Consider the following 19186-nt stretch of genomic DNA (forward strand, 5'->3'; position numbering starts at 1 on the left):
ACAGAAAACCTTGCAACTTTCAGAGTCACTGCAGGATTCACAAAGTTAAGTCTTATTAATACCTTTTCTATATCAAATAGAAAGCAATTTGATAATTGTTCCACTTTTCATACAGACCAAAGTACTGAAAATATCAGTGAAAAGCAGTAGGGATTAAATGGCCTAGAATTAATCACCAAGTGCATGACATTCACATCACATTTTTGTCTTTCCCAGATGTAATAATTCCTCCAATCATGAATTAGTCATTAAACAACATCAACAACATCAATGGAAAGATGGATTAACCATGTAAAATAAACTTTTTGTTCAAGGTCCAGGTATGATTTTTTGGGGTCGGGAATCTGAAAGCTCTGAATGCTTTGTAGGTAAGGACAAATATCCATTCACCAAACACAACACTGAGTTTAAAGAACACTCATCTTACCTTTCGAAGAGTTTCTTTTGGGGCTTTGAATGCAAACTCTGCTGAATAATTATGTCCTTCCAGTGCCTGGACAACCAGCCAGCTCAGGGTCATGATGTTCTTGTACTGTTTTTCCATCAAATAATCCATTCTTTTGACGCTGTTTGCGTCAACGGGCCATAGATAAAAGAACACCAATCTTCACGGAGGGGTGGCCACTGCAATGCCAGTCCACCACCGCTTCCGATGGAAGATGTGAATAGCAGGGTTCAAGCTGACGCCATTTTTAGTGTAACTTCCCTCCATTTCTGTCAGCATGGAGTAGCCATGGCCCACTGAGTTCACTCTCATTTTGCCCGCCAGCATTGCCGGAAAATTCTAGCGTCACATGGTAGCAGTGGGGGTGAGGGCAATTTACCTGCCATCGAGAAAATAAGGTTCTTTTCAATCACATAGCTTCTGGCGATCGGGGTGTTTTCACCGGAAAAATATGTGGACATTATCTGAGACGTATTTCTAGACTCAGGTTAGATTTAAGCTCTTGGGTGGCTTTCTGAGCAAAACAACATTGGACAGTCGGCGTTAATAAAGTTTGCTCATTGGGTAAATATTGAAAATAAAACAAGCTACAGAGCAGGTTAACTTCTCAGACACAGGTGTTGGTAGAGTGACACATCCTGACTGGACCGCAGCTGAGTTCCATTAAACCAACCTGAAGAATTCAAACTCCAAGATGGCGCACTTGGCCCCTCCTCAACGGTTTTTTTCAGATGCTTCTTTCATAACTTTTGTAAAGAACTGACACACTTTCCTGAGGTTTTGTGTCCATATTCTCATTCAAATTTGGTTTCTACTGTTGTGCTTGCTCGTACAATGTAAGCATCTCATAGTTTTGCTGAAGAAAAAATACATTTGTTATTAGCATGCATCAACTACAGTTCCCATATGGCTTTGCTTTTCAACTCAACTTCACTTTGAGTCTCTGTGCAGTTTATGTTAAAATGCATATCCATCAGACTCTTATTTTGTATTTTTTTCCCTGACTGGGAATATTTTATTATTATTATTCATTTTATTCTTGTATTATCACCATTCATATTTGTCACTTCATTCTCCCCGATAAAAATGTTCTAATTAATCCCAGGCTCGAACAGCCAATTACAATTACATTACTTGTTTTTCTCCTGTTCACGGAGTGCGAAGCAGAAGTGTCCGAGGATCCCTGAAGGCAGCAGCGGTCAATCACACCTGGCATTAATCAGCTGCTGATCGGGCTGATTAGGCGACTCTGAGGAGTGGCTGCTTCAGTCCTCTCTCTCTCCTCCCTCCTCAGTGTAGCGTGGACTTGATATCAGACATGAAGCTGTCAGGACTGCTGGCTGTGTTTTTACTCCTCTGTACTTTCAGGAGAGGTTTCGGGATATCTCATCCCAAGCCATCCTGCCGTTATCCTCCTTCTCAGTGGTGTCGATCACTGGAGATAGCGATAGAATGTAAGGTAAGTAGAATAAACACGTTGGGGTCTATTTTACAGGGTAATTTTCATACTGTTTATTCTGCTTGACCTCTTCGGTCTGACCAAGATAATGATATGGATTGTAAAAGAATGGAATAAAAGCAAGGGGTTTTATCTTTTACAACATTGTCCTAATGAAAGGAGTATATACCCTAAATACAAAGCGTTTACCGTTATAAAATGTGTAAATTAAACCAAATACCTGAAATATATATATATATATATATTTATATATATATATATATATTCTCACTGTTGTGGCCTGATTTGTACTTGCTCCAAGTACAGACTTCTTGGGTTTTATTTTTGTGAGAATTTACAACAGTCCTCTCATGCCCTTATCAGGATCCCGAATACCAAAAAAAAAATCTTTTCTTCATGTATATGAAAAGGGGAAATTCTTAAACTTGAATTGTTGTATGTGTTCTGGGAAGATGGAGAAAATATATTTAGGGCCATAATATTAACAATATCATTGTATAAAAACATGGAAAATTGAGTTCAATGGAGTTCAAAGTTTCCCTAGTTTGTGTCTTAATGAGAGTCATGCTTCGGGAAATTGAAGACCAAACGTTCTTCATGTGACTGGTACAGCAGCTCTGGGTCAAATAACACAAACAGTTAATAAAGTTAAAGATGAGCAAAGGCTGGAAAACCAAAAACAAGGGTGTGCAGTTTGTCATACTTTGAAAACTGTGAGCTACAAGCTTTATAATCATTCTTTGATTAGGTGTAACACTATAACTAAAGATAATTGGAATCTGATCCACTTTTTTTTGTCCTTTTTTTTTTTTTAATCAATGGTGAGATTAAAAAATGTCTTCCTTCTCATGACAAACTTGTAAAAATTACTTAATGTTAAATGGTCAAAATTCATGAAACCATGGCATCACAAATGAATTTATAGTTGAACATATTTTCATTTTCTGCAGATATAAAACCGCCATAGAGAAGAGAGTGCTACCCTGGTGGATTAGTACACCCAGTTTACACAGGCTTTCTTTCTGGTTAATAATAACAATAAAAAGAACCTTCAGACTTGTTTTGGGAAACATAACACATGTTACAGTCTTTTTTCTTTTTTTTTTTTCCTTGTGTAGGTTCAGAAGCAGTGTATGGAGGTGAATGCTACCAGACCAAACCGGGCTGTTCCTCCAGTATCTGTCACTCTGTACTATGAGAGCTTGTGTCCAGCCTGCAGAGTCTTTATCTCCCAGCAGCTGTTCCCTACTTGGACGATGCTGCAGGACATCATGACTGTCACTCTGGTGCCCTACGGGAATGCCAAGGTAAGCTGATCCTCGTCTTCTATTAACACACACATAGCGTCTTTAAAAGTGGGGAGAAGATTTTACGTCATCTTAAGAGGTCATACTGACAATTATGGCCAAGAAAATCTTCACTGCTGCAAAACATTAATATCACCTAAGTGAGACTTGTATTTTATCTTGTAGGAGCTTCCCTCAGCAAATTCTCCCTTCGCCTGTCAGCACGGAGAGCCTGAATGCAGAGGAAACATGATTGAGGTTTGCATGTTTCATCACCTGCACCTCTGTCATGTTTTATTCATACAAAAGCATGGTGACTTTAAATGAACCGCTGTGCTCCTCAGGCTTGTATCATCCAGTTAACGGGAGACTCAGCACTTCACATCATCTACTGCATGGAGTCAGCTGCAGATGTTCTCGCCGCTGCACAGCCTGTGAGTTTCTACAGAAACAACTGTAGCTTTTTTTTCTTCATTTAACTCACCAGGGATCTTGCAGTATTTAACATGGTGTGGGACTATAAGAATAGCTGCAGATTCATTTTTTGTTGAATTACTAATTGTTGCAACTCTAAAACCAAATTATTTACAGTGGCAAATAAAGGTAAACTTACCATAAAGAAGCCATTGTTGATGTGTCAGAGTTGGCATATGTCTGTCTACGTCCTCCACAGCAAACAGAAAAAAGTGACAGTGACTGCAGTGTTTACGGGTTTTAAAATCCCAGTAGACTCCTGCTGGAATATACACTGGATGTGTCTTGTTGGTGATGTTGACTCTGTCCTGTTGTCTTAGTGCCTCCAGCTCTACGCTCCCTCTGTCTCCTGGTCAAGTGTCGACTCCTGTGTCAAAGGAGGCATGGGATACCAGTTGATGCACGCCAACGCTGTCATGACCAGAGCTCTGAACCCCGCTCACACACACGTCCCCTGGGTCACCTTCAATGGGGTAAAATACACTGCTTGCATTGTGATGGATGGATATACAGTGTTACAAAAAAGTTAATAGTAATAAGATTCTTCTGCACAATAAATTTTTCATCTGCTCCACTGATACTGACACATTAATAAGCACAGTCTTCTGATTACTTTTGTTGTATAGAAAACATTGAATAGATCTTACTAAGACTTTCAAATTTCATAAAATTGTTAAAGATAGCTTTGCAGTACAGTAAACGGCAGATTAAATCAGTCGTGCAAACATTTCTTTAGACTGACATAAGCTGATTTGGGTGAGTTAAAGCTCAGTGATAAACAGGCCATCAGCTTACAAGTTAATTAAAGTAGAAGAGTTGAATAGAAAAGAAGGAATTCATTCCATCATGACTCTAGAAGATCGTTTAATTATCTCTTTTCTGTCAATTGTAAATGATGGAGCAAATGTTGGTCTTGAATTCCCTCCTTTTGCATTATGTATGCATTGTATCTGTAGTTGTATGTGTATACAGTGGTGTCACCGGGATTGTTTTTTGTGAGAAAGAAAATTAATATGGTTCTGGCATCAAGCCGCTGTGCCTCTGCAGTTTCTGATGAAGCTCTGTACATTTGACATATAATGGACTACAAATAATAAATAGAAGTAAAAATGATATTGTTGTATTGCAGGAATACACAGAGGAGAATGAGGACAAGGCAATGTCGTCCCTTTTCCATTTGGTTTGCCAACTTTACAAGGTGAGGACTTGTTTTTTATTTTCCCTCGTCAATGTAACTACAGCATACTTTTGTATGTATTGTCTGTTTGAAATCAATGTGATATATTTTTTTTTTCTAAGTAACTTCATTTTTATTGTATATTTATTCATTACTGCTGACCCTGACAATGCATTTTAGTGCTGTTGTGTTGAAGTGTGTATCACCTTGTCTCACTATCACTGTTATCAGTTGCATCTACATCACTTCAACCTCCACATTGATACACTTATTCTTTCTTACTATACTTGGTAATGTAATGAGCCATGCTGGGATGTGACTGTAACTCTGTTGTGTGTACAGGGGGTGAAGCCTCCAGCCTGCACTGGAGCACCAGTCAGACTGGACAGAAGCTTCTGCTGAACACAACAAAATCAACTTTAAAATATCTGCAGGAAAACAGCAGATCATAACATATACAAACATACATAATGTACCAAATAACATCATCATATTCATACTGGCATGTTTAGTTTTCATTCAAGAATATTGTAGTTGATAACAATGTAGATATGGGATCATATAGTGGGATTTTGTGTCTCCTGTATTTTGATGGGACTTTTGGGACCAGATTTGAAAGTGAAATAAATCTGACTTGTCTTGAATGTAAATCTTGAGTGACATTATTTCCATTTTAAAAAACAAAAAAAAGAAAACTTTGTTCATTAGGCTGACTATATAAAACAAAGAAATGACAAAACAGCCAGTCTGATATAAATTTCCATATAATTTATTGGCATTTTCCACTTAAAACACCCTGAACTCCCGAGACTCTTTTGGCTTAAAATGAGAAACAAAAATATATTTTTCTTTGACAAAAACATTGGAGTGGCAGATGTATACATACTTGTAAAGTATACTTGATTTTTAGGCTCCAGAACATAAAATCAAATGTCCTATGTTACAGTACTTTGTCTCGACAGAAACGTTTTGAAGAATAAATATCTTTATAGAAGTTTGCACGACACAGGCTGAGGAAACGAGACGGCATGAACATTAATGGTGGCAGTATCGGCGCAACACAATAACAGAGCGAGAGCAGAGACTCGGCTGCTCGTCAACACATTTAACACTGTATGGCACTGATGTCTTCCTGTAGAGTCACAGTGCTGAATTTAACATGCCAATGAAACACCTCAGATCACTGAGCTACACACTCCACATTCAGATGACGTAAAACTGTAAGGGCGTCGGAAAAAGATGTTCAATGTTTCAAACATCCCACATGATGGAAATGCCATGCTCAACTTGTACATGAGACGTATTTTTCCTAAAAAGATTCATGTGTTCTGTTCATATCAAACGGAAGTGCTTCAAAATTGATAAGTTATCTATCAAATTTGGTGAGTAAATTAAGGCAAAAGATTGGCTTTATCTTTGGGAACAAATCCCGTTTCCCATTGCACTGCAGAACCCCACTCTCCTCCTTTTTTTTTTTTTATTCTTTTTTTTTTATCAGTTTTAAATTCTGGTGACATCTTGTATAGGCATGCTTCGGCTACAGCTCTACAGCCCCTTGATGCTGTCTACCACTCTGCTCTCAGGTTCATTACTGGTGATGACTGGTTATAACATTCATCAGTGCATCCTGTACAAAAAGATTGGGTGGTCCTCTCTCACTTTTGCATATACATTTGTTTATATGCAAGGTCTTTATTGGAAAGCTGCCTTCATATATTACTCCCATCTTAGGTTGGTCCACTGGACCACATTACACCAGGACTAATGACTGGCTTAAGCTCCATGTCCCTCGAGTTCACACTGAGCTTGGAAGAACTGCTTTTGGCTTCTTTGAGCTCTCCACCTGGAAGTCACTTTAAAATAAATGTGGTACCTCATCATTTAAAGTCATTAATCAATAACCTTTTAACTTCTGTCTGTACCTGTTTCAATTGATTTTGTTATTATTTATTAATTGTGTTTGTTTGTTTTAATTGATTGTATTTTTATTATTTTGTATCTACTTGACATCATTGTAAGGCCTTTGGCCTCAATACTTTTTGAGTTTTAAATAAAGGCTTTATTATTAGGAGCATTAAGTGATTAATTTGTCCTCGTCTTTGTGTTGTATGTTGCTTTTCTGATCAGTCGCAGTGGCTTTCACTGCTTGTGCTTTAGTTTATTCCATACAAACTGGATAAGTAAACGCATCACTCCCTGTGCTCCAGAGGAGTTAACAAATGGTGTTAACAACAGACTACATCACTGCTTTGTAATATCTGTCACATAGTGGGAAGCCCAGATTTTTGTTTAGATAAAAATGTACAAGATTTTTACATTTAGATTTACTTTTTTTTCAAACATAAATCATATAATGAAATTACTTTCTGAAAAATAAAGCAGATGGTTCAAATAGACTGTAACGTAATACACATATTTTCAAAGGTTTAATGTCAAACTTGTTTTTGAGCTGGTGCTTGGTGTTTGAGCTCTTTTCCATCTTCTTAAACATCAACATGTTATCAAACTTTTACCTAACTTGAGGAAATGTGTTTTCTCTCTGTAAAAACAGAAAGCTGTTTAACCAGTGTTAAGAAGTCTGAATTATTGGCTCAGCTCCGGTGATTATGGGTGGACTAGAAGTTTACACTGCAGACATAGTGAAATGTTTAGAGACATTTGGTGTCTCTGTTTGGTGGCCTAAAAAAGAAACAGGAATCTTGATGGTAAAGTTATGGTTAGAGCACCACAGGGCAATTTTTTTAGACAGAGTAAAAGTTCAAAACCCCACTAGACTGCAGTGTTTATCACACAATACAATATGCAGGTGCTTTATGTAAAATACAAAACAGACAACTGTGCTATTTTTAGAGCTTTACCAGTGCAGGTAAAATAAAAAATAAAAGAAGTAAGGTTTATTGTCAGGGTGATGCTAAAGAAAAGACCACAAAGCGTTCAGCACCTTTCATGGCAACATGCCCGCTAGATCATGACGTTTCTTGTGTGCAAGTATAAATGTGTTGTCCTGTTGATGGCGCTAGAGGTAAAGTCTGTGAATAACCAAAAGAAATGCTCTGTGGCTGCTGAGGCTAACATGGCATTTTCATCACATGAAGGCATCTATGGTTAATTGTTGCTAAATAAAGTATGGAGTCAGAACACACGGAAAACTAAACACGATTTACATAGCTGAATTTCTCCGATTATCATGTGACTGCTTTGATCGCAAATAATATTTATTCTCTGAAATGACGGAATAAATGTGTGTAAAAGGACAGAAGCAGAATATCGGTGCTGTCATGAAAAAAACTCTTTTGGCTCGAGTTTGGTGAATTTTCATGTTTTATCATGATTCCCGGCTGTTGTTAAGCTAAAACCAACAGTGAACTCTTGTCATTTTAGAAATGCAAAGTTTTATAAATGTGTTCTGATTCCGTATGACCAACTCTAAGGCCTGGCAATAAGATGCTTTCTTATTTTTACAGTTTTTGTGAAGGAACCTTTGAAACATCTCAAGAGAGAACAGTGAGTCAAACCACGTTCTGAGGCTCGGCATGTTAAAAACAGCAAAATGGTCTTTTAACACCAGGTTCCAACCTCTCCTATCACATGTAAGGCTGATCAATAAAGCTTACTAGCTGACTTAATGAAATACTGTTAGACTAGTGTTTTCTACTACTGCCTGACCAGGAAGTGCATCATATCCGGTGTAGTGCTTGTTTACTTCCTGGTCTTTCTACCTCAATGACGGCCACAAACGCTGCTCTAGACTGAACGTATACTTGGTACAGAAAGAGTCATGAAAACTCCTGAAACTACACACATTCTCAAGTGTCAGCTATCTGATTAGGAAAGGGCTGAACAGACTGATCCTAAGTTGCACAAAATCTATTAAATTGTCTGCATTAAATACTGTTGACATCTATCATTCGTAAAAACTAACACTATAAAGTCAATGACTTTGATACAATCATCAGGTTAAAATCTCTAGAGTAAAAATGTACAGCATCGTAGGCTGGCAGGTGTTTGTGTGTTTTCAACACTTATGGCACACAGTTATCCCAGTCGAACACTAACGACCAAATAAGACTGATAACCTGATGGAACACAATCGGTTTAGTTTGAACTACAGGCCATTCACGACTGAAACTGTGCTCCTCGTAATCTGTACAGCAGTCCCTGTCGGCAGGGTGAGAAAGTAACACCACAATGATTTTGGGATTATAAGACCCTTACTGGTTTGAGTAAAAAAAGGAGGGCAGTTTATTTAAAGGGGCACTTTACTTATTTTATACATGGAGGTCAGTTTATATTGAGTACAGCCTGTGAAAACAGCTGTATAATGTCTAATGGGACGGGGAGCTTTCTAACATTTGAAAAAAAAAAAAAAAACCCTGATGATGTCATAGTGATGTTGTTTAATTAATTTTCTTATTAATGATAGAAACCCTGTGGGGGACAGATTTTAAAAAAATCTGGGCATTTACTAGGCAGGGAGGGTCTGAGACACTACTGAGTTGCATTATGGTAAATGTAGGATCCACTATTAGTATTATCAGTCCCCCAACTTCATCAAAGTGCAATACTGAATTGCAGAATAACAGACAAGCCTTGACATGTGGCTGATGTTTGACATTTGAAATGTCAGAGAGTGAAAATGTTAATTACTAGTAGCTTTACTTTAAAGACTGAAATGGAACATTCATGGTATTCACAATTAATTCAAACAGACTTAACACGGCTGCTAAAAGTCTCTGAGTTCCAGTCTGTAGATTGAAAAATTTTGCCCACAAAATATTAATTTGTAGACGAGGCCAAACAGCAAACAACGGGACCAAATCAACCAACACAGAAGCCTTTTAAAATCAAGACTCTGAAAAAGATTTTGTAAATTTAGAAAGGCTGCTGTGATCTCAGGATGCAGGATTACAGGAGGCACAGGGTTTTCACTTGCCTAAGAGAGGAAGAATTAGTTTTAAAGTTGACTGAGCTTATCGCACCTGTAGTTATAAATGACAGTCAGGTGCAAATGCTGCAGTCTTAGAGAATCTAAATCTCTGTAGCTGAAGTGCCTCAAAACGCAGCTGGAGTCTTATAATTCCAGTGTTAGCCGACCACCAGAAGGGCGTGAGTTTTGGTGTTCTCTGAGCCGGTCAAATCCCCTGTTGAGACATTAGTCCAGTTACTTTCCCGCCCTGCCTATTGGTACCTGGCATCAGATGTCCTGTGCTGTGTTTGTGTGATCGGTAGGCCTACGGTGGGTGAAGCCCTTTGTGTGACTGAATAGAAGAGCTGAACAGCAGAGACGGTAAAGTGCTACTGCGGACCAGAGGCACCCTGATAAAAAATGCTTTTCAAGCACATAAACACAGACAAGACCAGCAAATGTACAACAAAGAACTGTCTGAAAATCAAACCCTAAAACAATGACACCATTTAAAATCATCTCAGGTATAAAAATAAAGCTTAAACAAATCATACAGGTGGTGTCTTTTGTATTTCCAACTGGTGAGACCGGGGCACAGTCTTTTTCAGTGTTTAATCTCTGGTGCTACAAGCTGGTTTAAATATTTATTATTTGATTGCTTCAGTTTCCAAATTTTCTATTAAAGGGTTTTAATTAAAATGTAGAGACACACAGGTTAAATAAAGTCTCTAGTTTGGAGGTAAATCAAACAGAAAAGACAGTTTGGGGTCAGGGGTCAGGTCAGGGGTACCCACTACATCTGTGCTACATTAGATTTTTAGTTTCTCTTCATACCCTGAGGTTTAGGTCCATCGATTTTCTCACTGCTCACCTAGATCCTGTATTTGGTAAAATGATTCATCGCTCACATCATTCTCAAACAAAGAAATCATACTCACTTATTCCAAACTGACTCAATCATTTCATACATTAAACTGAAACTATGGTGCAAAATCATTTCCGAGACCCTGTCGAACCACCGCGATCCTCAATCGCTGCTCTTGTCCGAATGTCACAGACAGTTATTTTAGAGGAAGACATTTCCTTTACCTTATGTACTTGTTAGAGTATCACGCCTCTGCTCCGCTCTTCTTCCCAGTTAAATTGCAGCAGTCTTTGTCTGGGACACTCTAAACTGAAACTACAACAAAGCAGGATGGGACACAAAGGCTTATCAGGCACCCAAAGAGAGGCTAAAACGATTCTTCTTTGCTGAAAAAATAAGATAAAACAGAGGGGGAACGTCGCTCTGTTCTCCAGAGAGGGTGTCTCCAGTGTAAAGGGACTGTGGTGATTTTACAGACTTTATTGGTAGAGGCCTGCCCTGCCTCCCTCTCCCTACACCTAGCGCTCGTGTCTCTCAGGCGGGGCAGGTTGTGCTGGTTGTTACGTGCCCATACGCAGGCAGGCCACCCCGTCGCCCTCCTGGCTCAGTTCTCTGTCCCTGTCGGTGCCCTCCCGTTTCGGGGAGGCCAGCGTCCTGTGGGGAAGGGGGCTCCGCACCGACATGGCAGCCAGACTCAGGGTCCGAGACGGGTGAGGCGAGGGGGGGCGGTACCTGCTGCGGGGGTCCGGAGACAGGGAAGGGGAGGAGGAGTCCCGGTGCCTCTCCCCGCCTGATTGGGACTCCTCCTCTAAGGGGCTCTCCAGGTCAGACTCCAACTCCTCCTCATCCTCCTCCTCTTCCTCCAGCGTGAGTTCAAACTGGAACTTGTCCCCTCCACCTCCTCCTCCTCCTCCTCCCCCTCCCCCTCCTGAGGGGACAGATCCTCCTGCTCCCACAGCTCCTCCTCCTGGCCCCACCTCGGCGTGGTGCTCCTCGGGGCTGGAGGGCGACGGGCTGCGGGGGATCATGCTCTGGTACCACTCCCTGTTGTCCTCCAGAGTGTCCAGGATGTCCTGAGCGTCAGGGTGCACCAAGTCCGCCCAGGTCTCCCACAGAGGGTGGACAATGTAGTCGATGAACCCCACCTGGTCATAAAAATTAATAATGACAATAATGAACAGACAAATCTGACAGGATGAAATATAGAGAAGTATAGAATGAATATAGAAAAATTGCTTTGTTGAAGACACTCTGGGTTACATTGACTTGACTGAAGGAAAATGGGTGTAAATATGATCATTTTACCATTATTCTATGACGAGCACAAAATGTGTCAGTGCAATAGAAACTGTTTTTAGTCAGCTACCAAGTTTGGTTCTTAAATCCAGTCCAGAGGACTGACCCACACATGCAAAAACAAAACAAACAAGGATACCATCCCACCAGACCAAAACTCCTTGTATACAGCCATGTTTTACGCTCTGCTAATGAGCTCAGGAAGTGATTTCAATGTTAAGCGTCACAGTGTGACAGATGTAAAGAACAAACAACAAACAACATTTGATTTTAAACAAAACTACATATGAAAGTGTTTTACATCACATTTGGAAAAATCATTTAACATGTTTGCTGTACAGATGTGTAAAAGAAACAAACCCTTTATGCTAACATGTTCTGCCAGTAGTAATTACAAAATGCTTGATATATCAAATTGCAACACAGTATTTGTGCAAACAACAACCAATGCTGATATGGTGCATACAGCTGGTTTGGTCAACTGTTAATAAGTGAGGGAATAAATAATATGTCCAGCTCGATGTTAAAAAACACAAAACTTAGCTGTCATTTTAAAATTATATATATTTTTTTTTTCTAGTTTTTTCTTTTTCTATCTCGTATTTCTACTTCCTCCACATCTCTATGTGTCAGTGGGCGTTACCTGACTCTTCTCTATGGAGGCATTGTGTTTGTCACACATGGGACTGATCTCCATGCCTTTGTCCCGCTCTCGGTCTCCCTGGGTGAAGAACTCCACCATGATGCGGTCAGTCCACTGCCGGTACAGCTCCAGCGGTTTGGTCGGGTTGCTCAGGTCGGCGCAGTGGACCATGTTCTGCAGTACCTGGAGTAGACATGCTCAGTAAGACTCTGCTGGTGATTCTTTTAGGGACATGCTCAGTGCAGGGGCTTCAGATCAAACTAATGGTGAGGGTGGGACTGTGAGGAGTTCCTATATAAAGAAGTTCAGCCAGGTCTGTTTATTTCAAACACACTGGAAATGTCATATGGAGCAGTTTTGTGCAAGGAAATTTTACATATTTAACCATGTTTTGGCTTTATTTTAAAGTTTCCTGGAAAGAATCATGTAGTTTGATACTAATTACAGGAGCCAAAGTTGCATTTAAATGCCAATAAATAATTATTACCCATTAATCTATTATTAAAAACTTTATTCTTCATTTATGCTCAATTGTTTGTTTGTTTGTTTGGTTGTAGACACATTTCATATTTTACACATGTAGCTCACCTGCTATCCTCTGACTTAAAGTCTCAAGGTTGTGACCTTAGCATTTAGATAGTTGAAAGTGTACCAAATGACCACTCTCTATTTTATCTGTAATTAAAACTAAATGTTATGGTTTTTTCCAAGAAACTTCTCAGGAGATCATTTGGAAATAAACTGGAATTATCTGACGTGTAAAATAAAGTGTTACCAAATACTATAAACACCTTTTGCATAAACTGATGCTCTAAGCTGAGAGGATAAATAAGACCCTGATCATTTCATGATAGTAGTTTGATGGTATTCACCAATTATAATTTTCTCTAACCCTGTCATCTTTCTGCCAGTTCCAAAACAATAACACATTGTACAACACTTCAGCTCTGTACAGATGCAGTGGCCGCTGCGTGTCCAGCAGGCAGCAGCACTGTCACACAAGCAGCTGTTCAGTTTGTTGTGTATGAAGGAAACATGAAGGTTAGTGTGGAAACGTGCTGCTGCTTTTCATTCAGTGCTGACTGATGTTTTTGTTGCAGATGAATGTAGGATTTGAAATTACACAGTGATGTAAAGTCTCTGTTCAAACAATGCACTATCCACGTATGAGCCGTCATGATGTACTGATTTCTGTGTGTGAATAATGACACCATTAATTACTGTGTGTTCCTGTGTTCATTGTCAGCCGGGGGAGCTCTCACCTGAATGCGGTCGGAGTAGTTGTCGAGCAGCAGGACTCCCAGACTCGTCACCTTCTTGGTTTCCACCATTGTCTTCATGTCCGCCAAGAAGTTCATGTGTTTGGACATATCAGTGGCCAGCACCTGAAGAGGACGACAACAACGCAGACAGAGACACGACACAACTTCAGTTCCTTGTTTCAACAAGAAGACATCTCTTCATGCCGTCTGTGGAGTTCTTCCTCCCTATATCTATAAGGTCTAAAGGCTTCTAATGCTTTTTAATAACGAATGAAGGAAGCGTGTATATGAAATGATACACTGTATGTCTTGAAGTGTTTCTTTGAAAATGTGCGAGATGAGTGACAGTTTGTTTATTTGTCCTTGCACGTCTGTAGATTTATCCAACATTGCAGTGTTTGGGTTACTAAGTCTGATTGTAGCAAAGCAAAGAGCACTCCAGAACTACACCTGTGCTGGACCTCAGTCCGATTCAGTAGTTATTATGTCACTACTTGTTCGTATGGCACAAGGTCACTATCCGCAGGTTTTCCATTTTAACTCTCAGGATAGAAGTTCTTGACCCAAACTCATGGAATTGGGAATTACTGTATATACTAATACCATATATGTTCTCATTACTGCTGTATTTTCTCCTTTTCTGTTGCTTTTCTGTGTGCTGCCTCTTTTCCGACTCCTTTTTCACTCCCCAATTTTATTTGTTCCACCCAGCTGCAGATGAAAAAAGGAAGCCATAACTGACCATCAGTCTGTCAGTGTTTTCATGCAACATCTGCATGATGATGTTTTCCCAGCAGCCTTTTCAAAGAAGCATGTTACCAGATACGTAAAGCTGCTGGTTCAGCATTCTTTTACCGTCCACAACTTTTACTGAACCACAGACTAAATCGAATACCATAAAAATGATACTGTAAAGCGACAGTTCAGCCACAGTATGACTGGAAAGGAAAATCAATGTGTGGTGTAAAAACTGCAGCAGTCTCACCATGTCGATCACCATCTTGCGGAGGGAGTCTCTCAGCTTCTTGCTGAGGTTCTGGAAGATGTCGCAGTTGTCTTCTTGGAGGAGTTTGAAGCCCACGGCGAGGTGGTGGTTCTCCAGCACGGAGGCGTCGTTGTACATCAACGCCAACTCCGAACCTGCAGAGATGTAGGTTGAGACGTGTAAAAGGACACCTCAAACATAACTGTAGTTAAGTTAGCATTCTGATTCAGTGCTCTTGGTATCCCCTGACTAAATTAGCTCCTTTGCTACATTGTGCAAAACGTGAAGTAAAAACAGACCTACATACATTATTGCTACCATGTCAGCAAATCACACGATTACTAATGATTACTAATTACTAAAGACAATGCAAATCAAACTGTTTTATGGTATTTTAAAGGGTCTGAAAGTTTTACAAAAAGGTGTTGCACAGTGTTTAAGAAACTGTTCCAGTTTGTTAAATTATCCATATGTATTTAAGTCTCTCAAAATATTATGACATAATCAAAGAGTTATTAAAAAAATATATTTTACAGTATTCAAAATACTGCTTTAATCCTAAAATACATTTTTCAAGTGTTTGAGATTTTTTTGACAGTGTTTCCAATCTTTTTTAATGTGATTCTTGTTTGATCTGGCCTGTTAAGGCAGATGTGGACAGAGACAGATGTGGAACCTACTGGTGTTTATTAGGAACTGGTTGGTGACTCCTGGGTGGTCGACGTCATGGATGGCACTAGCGAACAGGGCGGCCATGATCTCCAGGTCTGTGAACACCGCCTGGGTTGGACAAGGGACAGACAACACATTAATTCAAAACAATACGATGATATGATATCATAGCTATTACTTATTTTGAACAAGAAACAACGAAAGTGTCAACTAGGAGGGCAAAAGTCAGGATTCAGAGGTCTGATGCAGAGCCAGAGCCCTGGAGCTTGTTGTGATTAATAACTACATCCAACTAGATCCATATAAAAGTAACCAGAAGCTTTCTCAGCTCACCTCTAAAGCGGGGGTGGACAGGAGGACATGGGTGGACTGCACCACGTCAGCTGCATGGATGTTGTTGTGATAAGCTACGTCAGCATGGTAGTGGTCCTCCAAGGTCATCATGAAGGTGATGAAGGTGTCAATTGGGATCTTAAAGGTTTTCAAAAGGTCTCTCTCCTGGCAGGGTGAAGAGGATCAGTAAAGAACCAGAGTCACATCAGCATCAAATGACTATTATTAGAAATGATTCTCTTTTACTGTGACATGGGCGGCTTCAGTTGATTCTAATGACCAGGCAAGTTGCCAGAAGTTTTCTTGTAGCAGTTTGTTCAATTTGGCAACCAGCAGATTTCTCCCCAAATCCAACTTGGTGCATCACACCATAAAATGTACCGTAGTCATGGTGACAATAACGTCTTTACTCCATTTATCCCTACAAATCTTTACATGATGTCTTAAACCTACAATAACCACCTGGGGGCAGCAGAAACAAGTTGTGAACACAACAGTGACATATCATCACCATCAAGTTGATGGTGCTGAACATCTAGCTGTTACAGAGCAACATTATCATTCATTTGGAGTCATGTTTGTGTCCATCTGGTAAGGTAAGTTTAATATTGACTCTCTTTTAGCTCTGTTTTTGGTCTCCATCAACTCCTGAGGGAAATATCTGGTTCTTTAGCTGCTAAATGCTCCACTATGTTCAGCTACTCACTAACTGTGTCTGTCTAACTCTTGGTGCTGAGCAGGCAGTGTTCAGTGGGTAAACAGCTGCCTGCCGCAGCCGAAAAACAATATCATGGGAGCAGTGAGAGTGAACTAAAACTACACTTACAGACCAGGCAGCTAAACATTGAGCCTAAACTCACTGTAAAGCTCTGTAAAGCCAATGGAAGCTGCAGATATCATTCATAATTCTCTGTAGTTTTATCACAATGAGCAGCCATTGTTTTCACATTGTCATTTGATACATTGTCAGTATAAGATGTTGGTTATAGCCACTTAATGATTTATTGATGATAAAAATGAACCTAGTACCTTAAAAATGAACTTCATTTATCCGCATTTGAACAACTTTTATAACTTTTAAAAGAGATCCTACCTGGAAGACGGTGTACATGATCACCGTCAGAGGGCGGTTCCCGGAAAATTCTGCTATCTTGAAAATATCCAGACCCCAACGATTAATGTCCTCGATCTCCTGAAGAAGTAAAACAGGAGATATGATACATATTGTTGAGTTGGTATGTTTCTGTCTGTCTGTGTCTGAGTGTGTGTGTGTGTCTGAACCCACCTTGGCCAGCAGACTCTCGTGCGGCGTGCTGACTCCGAAGCGAGGGATACAGGCGGGTGCTAAACTGGGGCTCTGTGTGACCTTTTTCACACCGCTGATCTGTGACATCGGCCTCTTCTTCTTCTCCTTCTCCTTAGGAGGTGGAGCGAGGATCTCCACGTCATGTTGTTTCTCTGCAACATGAACACACAGACATCAACATATACTGTTAAAGCCAGATTCATGTAGTTCATTACGTCTGTAGTTGTAGTCGTGTTACTCTTACAGAAATAAAACAAACCCAAGAGTGCTTGTTGAGATGCTACTGTAATATCTGATCTTAAATTGACCAAAATTTTTACTTTGTTTAGGAAACATGCCCATTTCCATGCACTCATGCTGTGGATCTGACTGTTGCTTATATGCACCTGGGCTGGTGGCAACCAATAATTTGTACAAATTACCTGACATACTAACACCAGCTAATACAAATAATGAACACTACTGCTGCTACTACTGATACTTCATTAATACTGCTGCTGCTAAACTACAGCAGCCTGAACTACCAGTGACAGATAGTTAAAACAAATCAAAATTGATGCACCACTGATATCATTCATTCTATTCCCCACATTCCTTGCTTAAATTACCCACAATGCAACTCCACCACTGACAGTCTTTCAAACATCTTTCTAACTCCACACCGCAGATTTTTTTCATTTTCTGTTTCTCATATTGTAACACTGACTCAAGTGACATCACTTGAGGCAATTTAACAGATTTTGCACAGCTGCATCCGGAAGCCAAAACATCCAACTTTTACATATACAGTATGCAGCAGTAATTCTCAAGACCTGCAAACAGAATTTGATGTGTAAAATCATTGCTCCCATTTCAGTGGTTACAGCAGTTAATACTGCCACTACAGAACTAGACTTAACTATGCTCCTCAACTGTAAATACCGCTGTCACTACAACTGCTACTAGCATATACATATACAACTTAAATAAATATCCTATAACACCTATAACTAGTACTAGCGAACGTGCATTACTTCACATATGTCATGAAGTGCCTTATAACATGAAACCCGTCTTCTTCTAAGTACCGACAACATTAAGGAGGCAGGTGTGATAAAACTACAAGCTGTCAGTGAAGAGCTGGACTGGTAATAAAATAAGCTTAAAAACATTCTCTGTTCTCTTTTTACAGTACTAAATAGAACTGGTCTCCCATATACATCTTCAAATATCACACAGAAACATGCATCGGCCGTGCATTTGTACTTTTTTTTCAGCATAACACAGTCATGATCTGTGTTAATGACCGAGTTACCAACTGGATTTTGCAGTGCTCCTGTAGATCACAAAATTTTAAATGCAAATAAATGTTTAAACAATACATTAGAGAGTTGTTTGTTTTGGAGGTTTCGTATAAAGTATGTAAAATCGAATTGCCAAGTAAAAATAGAATTACAAAAGCAATGTGCTTATATGTAGGCCTTTAAAGTACATACTGTATATATATATATATATATACACATACTGTATATGGTTGGGAGGTCACTGACAAACAGGAATGTATAAAGGTATAATTACGCAGTAACTGTAGCATATAGTTCTATTGTCAGAGCACTGGTTGTATATAAATGTATATCAACTGCTAAATGGCAGAGGGTGCAGAATACCAGCAGTAGAAAGCTAAGGATGATGGGTAAAACCTGTTGGTTTCTCAAGAGCTTGCTGACGAAGCACATGTCATGTTATTCCAAATGTAGGTTTGAAAACGTTTATAGGTTGGAGATGTTTTAAACCCACAGTGGAGCGTGTAATCCATTTCCACCAACAGTATCGACATAATCTCCACAGGAGTTGTTGGCACAAAGGTGCTGTCCCAGCAGACACAGTTGTATTGAAAATGACTCATCTGTTTTTGTGCAAACCAAGAAAATGATAATCCCATTTTGGCATCACAGACAGCCTGCTTTACCCCGCGTCCACATATCCTCCTCAGTATTTTCCATCCACGTATATTTATTAGCACAGTAGGAATAATTCCTCAAACAGTATCCACATCTGAGGCCACATACAAACACCTGCCACCGTAAGGATGCAGAGC

At 39.7% G+C, this 19186-nt stretch overlaps 2 protein-coding genes across 4 annotated transcripts in view; one reads left to right on the forward strand and one right to left on the reverse strand.

The window, feature by feature from the left end:
• The first annotated feature begins 1758 nt into the window (after window positions 1-1758).
• On the forward strand, window positions 1759-5509 carry ifi30 (IFI30, lysosomal thiol reductase). The gene is made up of 7 exons (XM_022748901.1): window positions 1759-1904; window positions 3023-3211; window positions 3377-3448; window positions 3535-3624; window positions 3985-4137; window positions 4794-4862; window positions 5184-5509. The coding sequence occupies exons 1-7, from the start codon at window positions 1764-1766 to the stop codon at window positions 5241-5243; spliced, it is 774 nt and encodes a 257-aa protein (XP_022604622.1). The 5' UTR covers window positions 1759-1763; the 3' UTR covers window positions 5244-5509.
• An 80-nt stretch (window positions 5510-5589) lies between these two features.
• The window catches only part of pde4c (phosphodiesterase 4C), a 48501-nt gene continuing 34904 nt past the window's right edge, over window positions 5590-19186 (reverse strand). For all 3 annotated transcript variants that reach the window (XM_022748715.1, XM_022748641.1, XM_022748780.1), the window contains 8 exons: window positions 17089-17261; window positions 16897-16995; window positions 15804-15968; window positions 15479-15578; window positions 14799-14953; window positions 13814-13936; window positions 12552-12734; window positions 5590-11757 (listed from right to left, as the gene is read on the reverse strand). In XM_022748715.1, coding sequence (XP_022604436.1) covers window positions 11173-11757; window positions 12552-12734; window positions 13814-13936; window positions 14799-14953; window positions 15479-15578; window positions 15804-15968; window positions 16897-16995; window positions 17089-17261 — 1583 coding nt within the window. In that variant the 3' untranslated portion in view covers window positions 5590-11172. The remainder of the gene's footprint in view (window positions 11758-12551; window positions 12735-13813; window positions 13937-14798; window positions 14954-15478; window positions 15579-15803; window positions 15969-16896; window positions 16996-17088; window positions 17262-19186) is intronic.

The sequence above is a fragment of the Seriola dumerili genome, unplaced genomic scaffold, assembly GCF_002260705.1.
Source record: "Seriola dumerili isolate Sdu_G_001 unplaced genomic scaffold, Sdu_1.0 BDQW01000002.1, whole genome shotgun sequence".
In the NCBI taxonomy this organism is placed as follows: Eukaryota; Metazoa; Chordata; class Actinopteri; order Carangiformes; family Carangidae; genus Seriola; species Seriola dumerili.

Coding starts and splice junctions, on each gene's coding strand:
- ifi30 (XM_022748901.1), top strand. CDS start 1,764: ATGAAGCTGTCAGGACTGCTGGCTGTGTTTTTACTCCTCTGTACTTTC. Junction 3,449..3,534: donor GCAGAGGAAACATGATTGAG/GTTTGCATGTTT, acceptor TGTGCTCCTCAG/GCTTGTATCATCCAGTTAAC. Junction 4,863..5,183: donor TGGTTTGCCAACTTTACAAG/GTGAGGACTTGT, acceptor TTGTGTGTACAG/GGGGTGAAGCCTCCAGCCTG.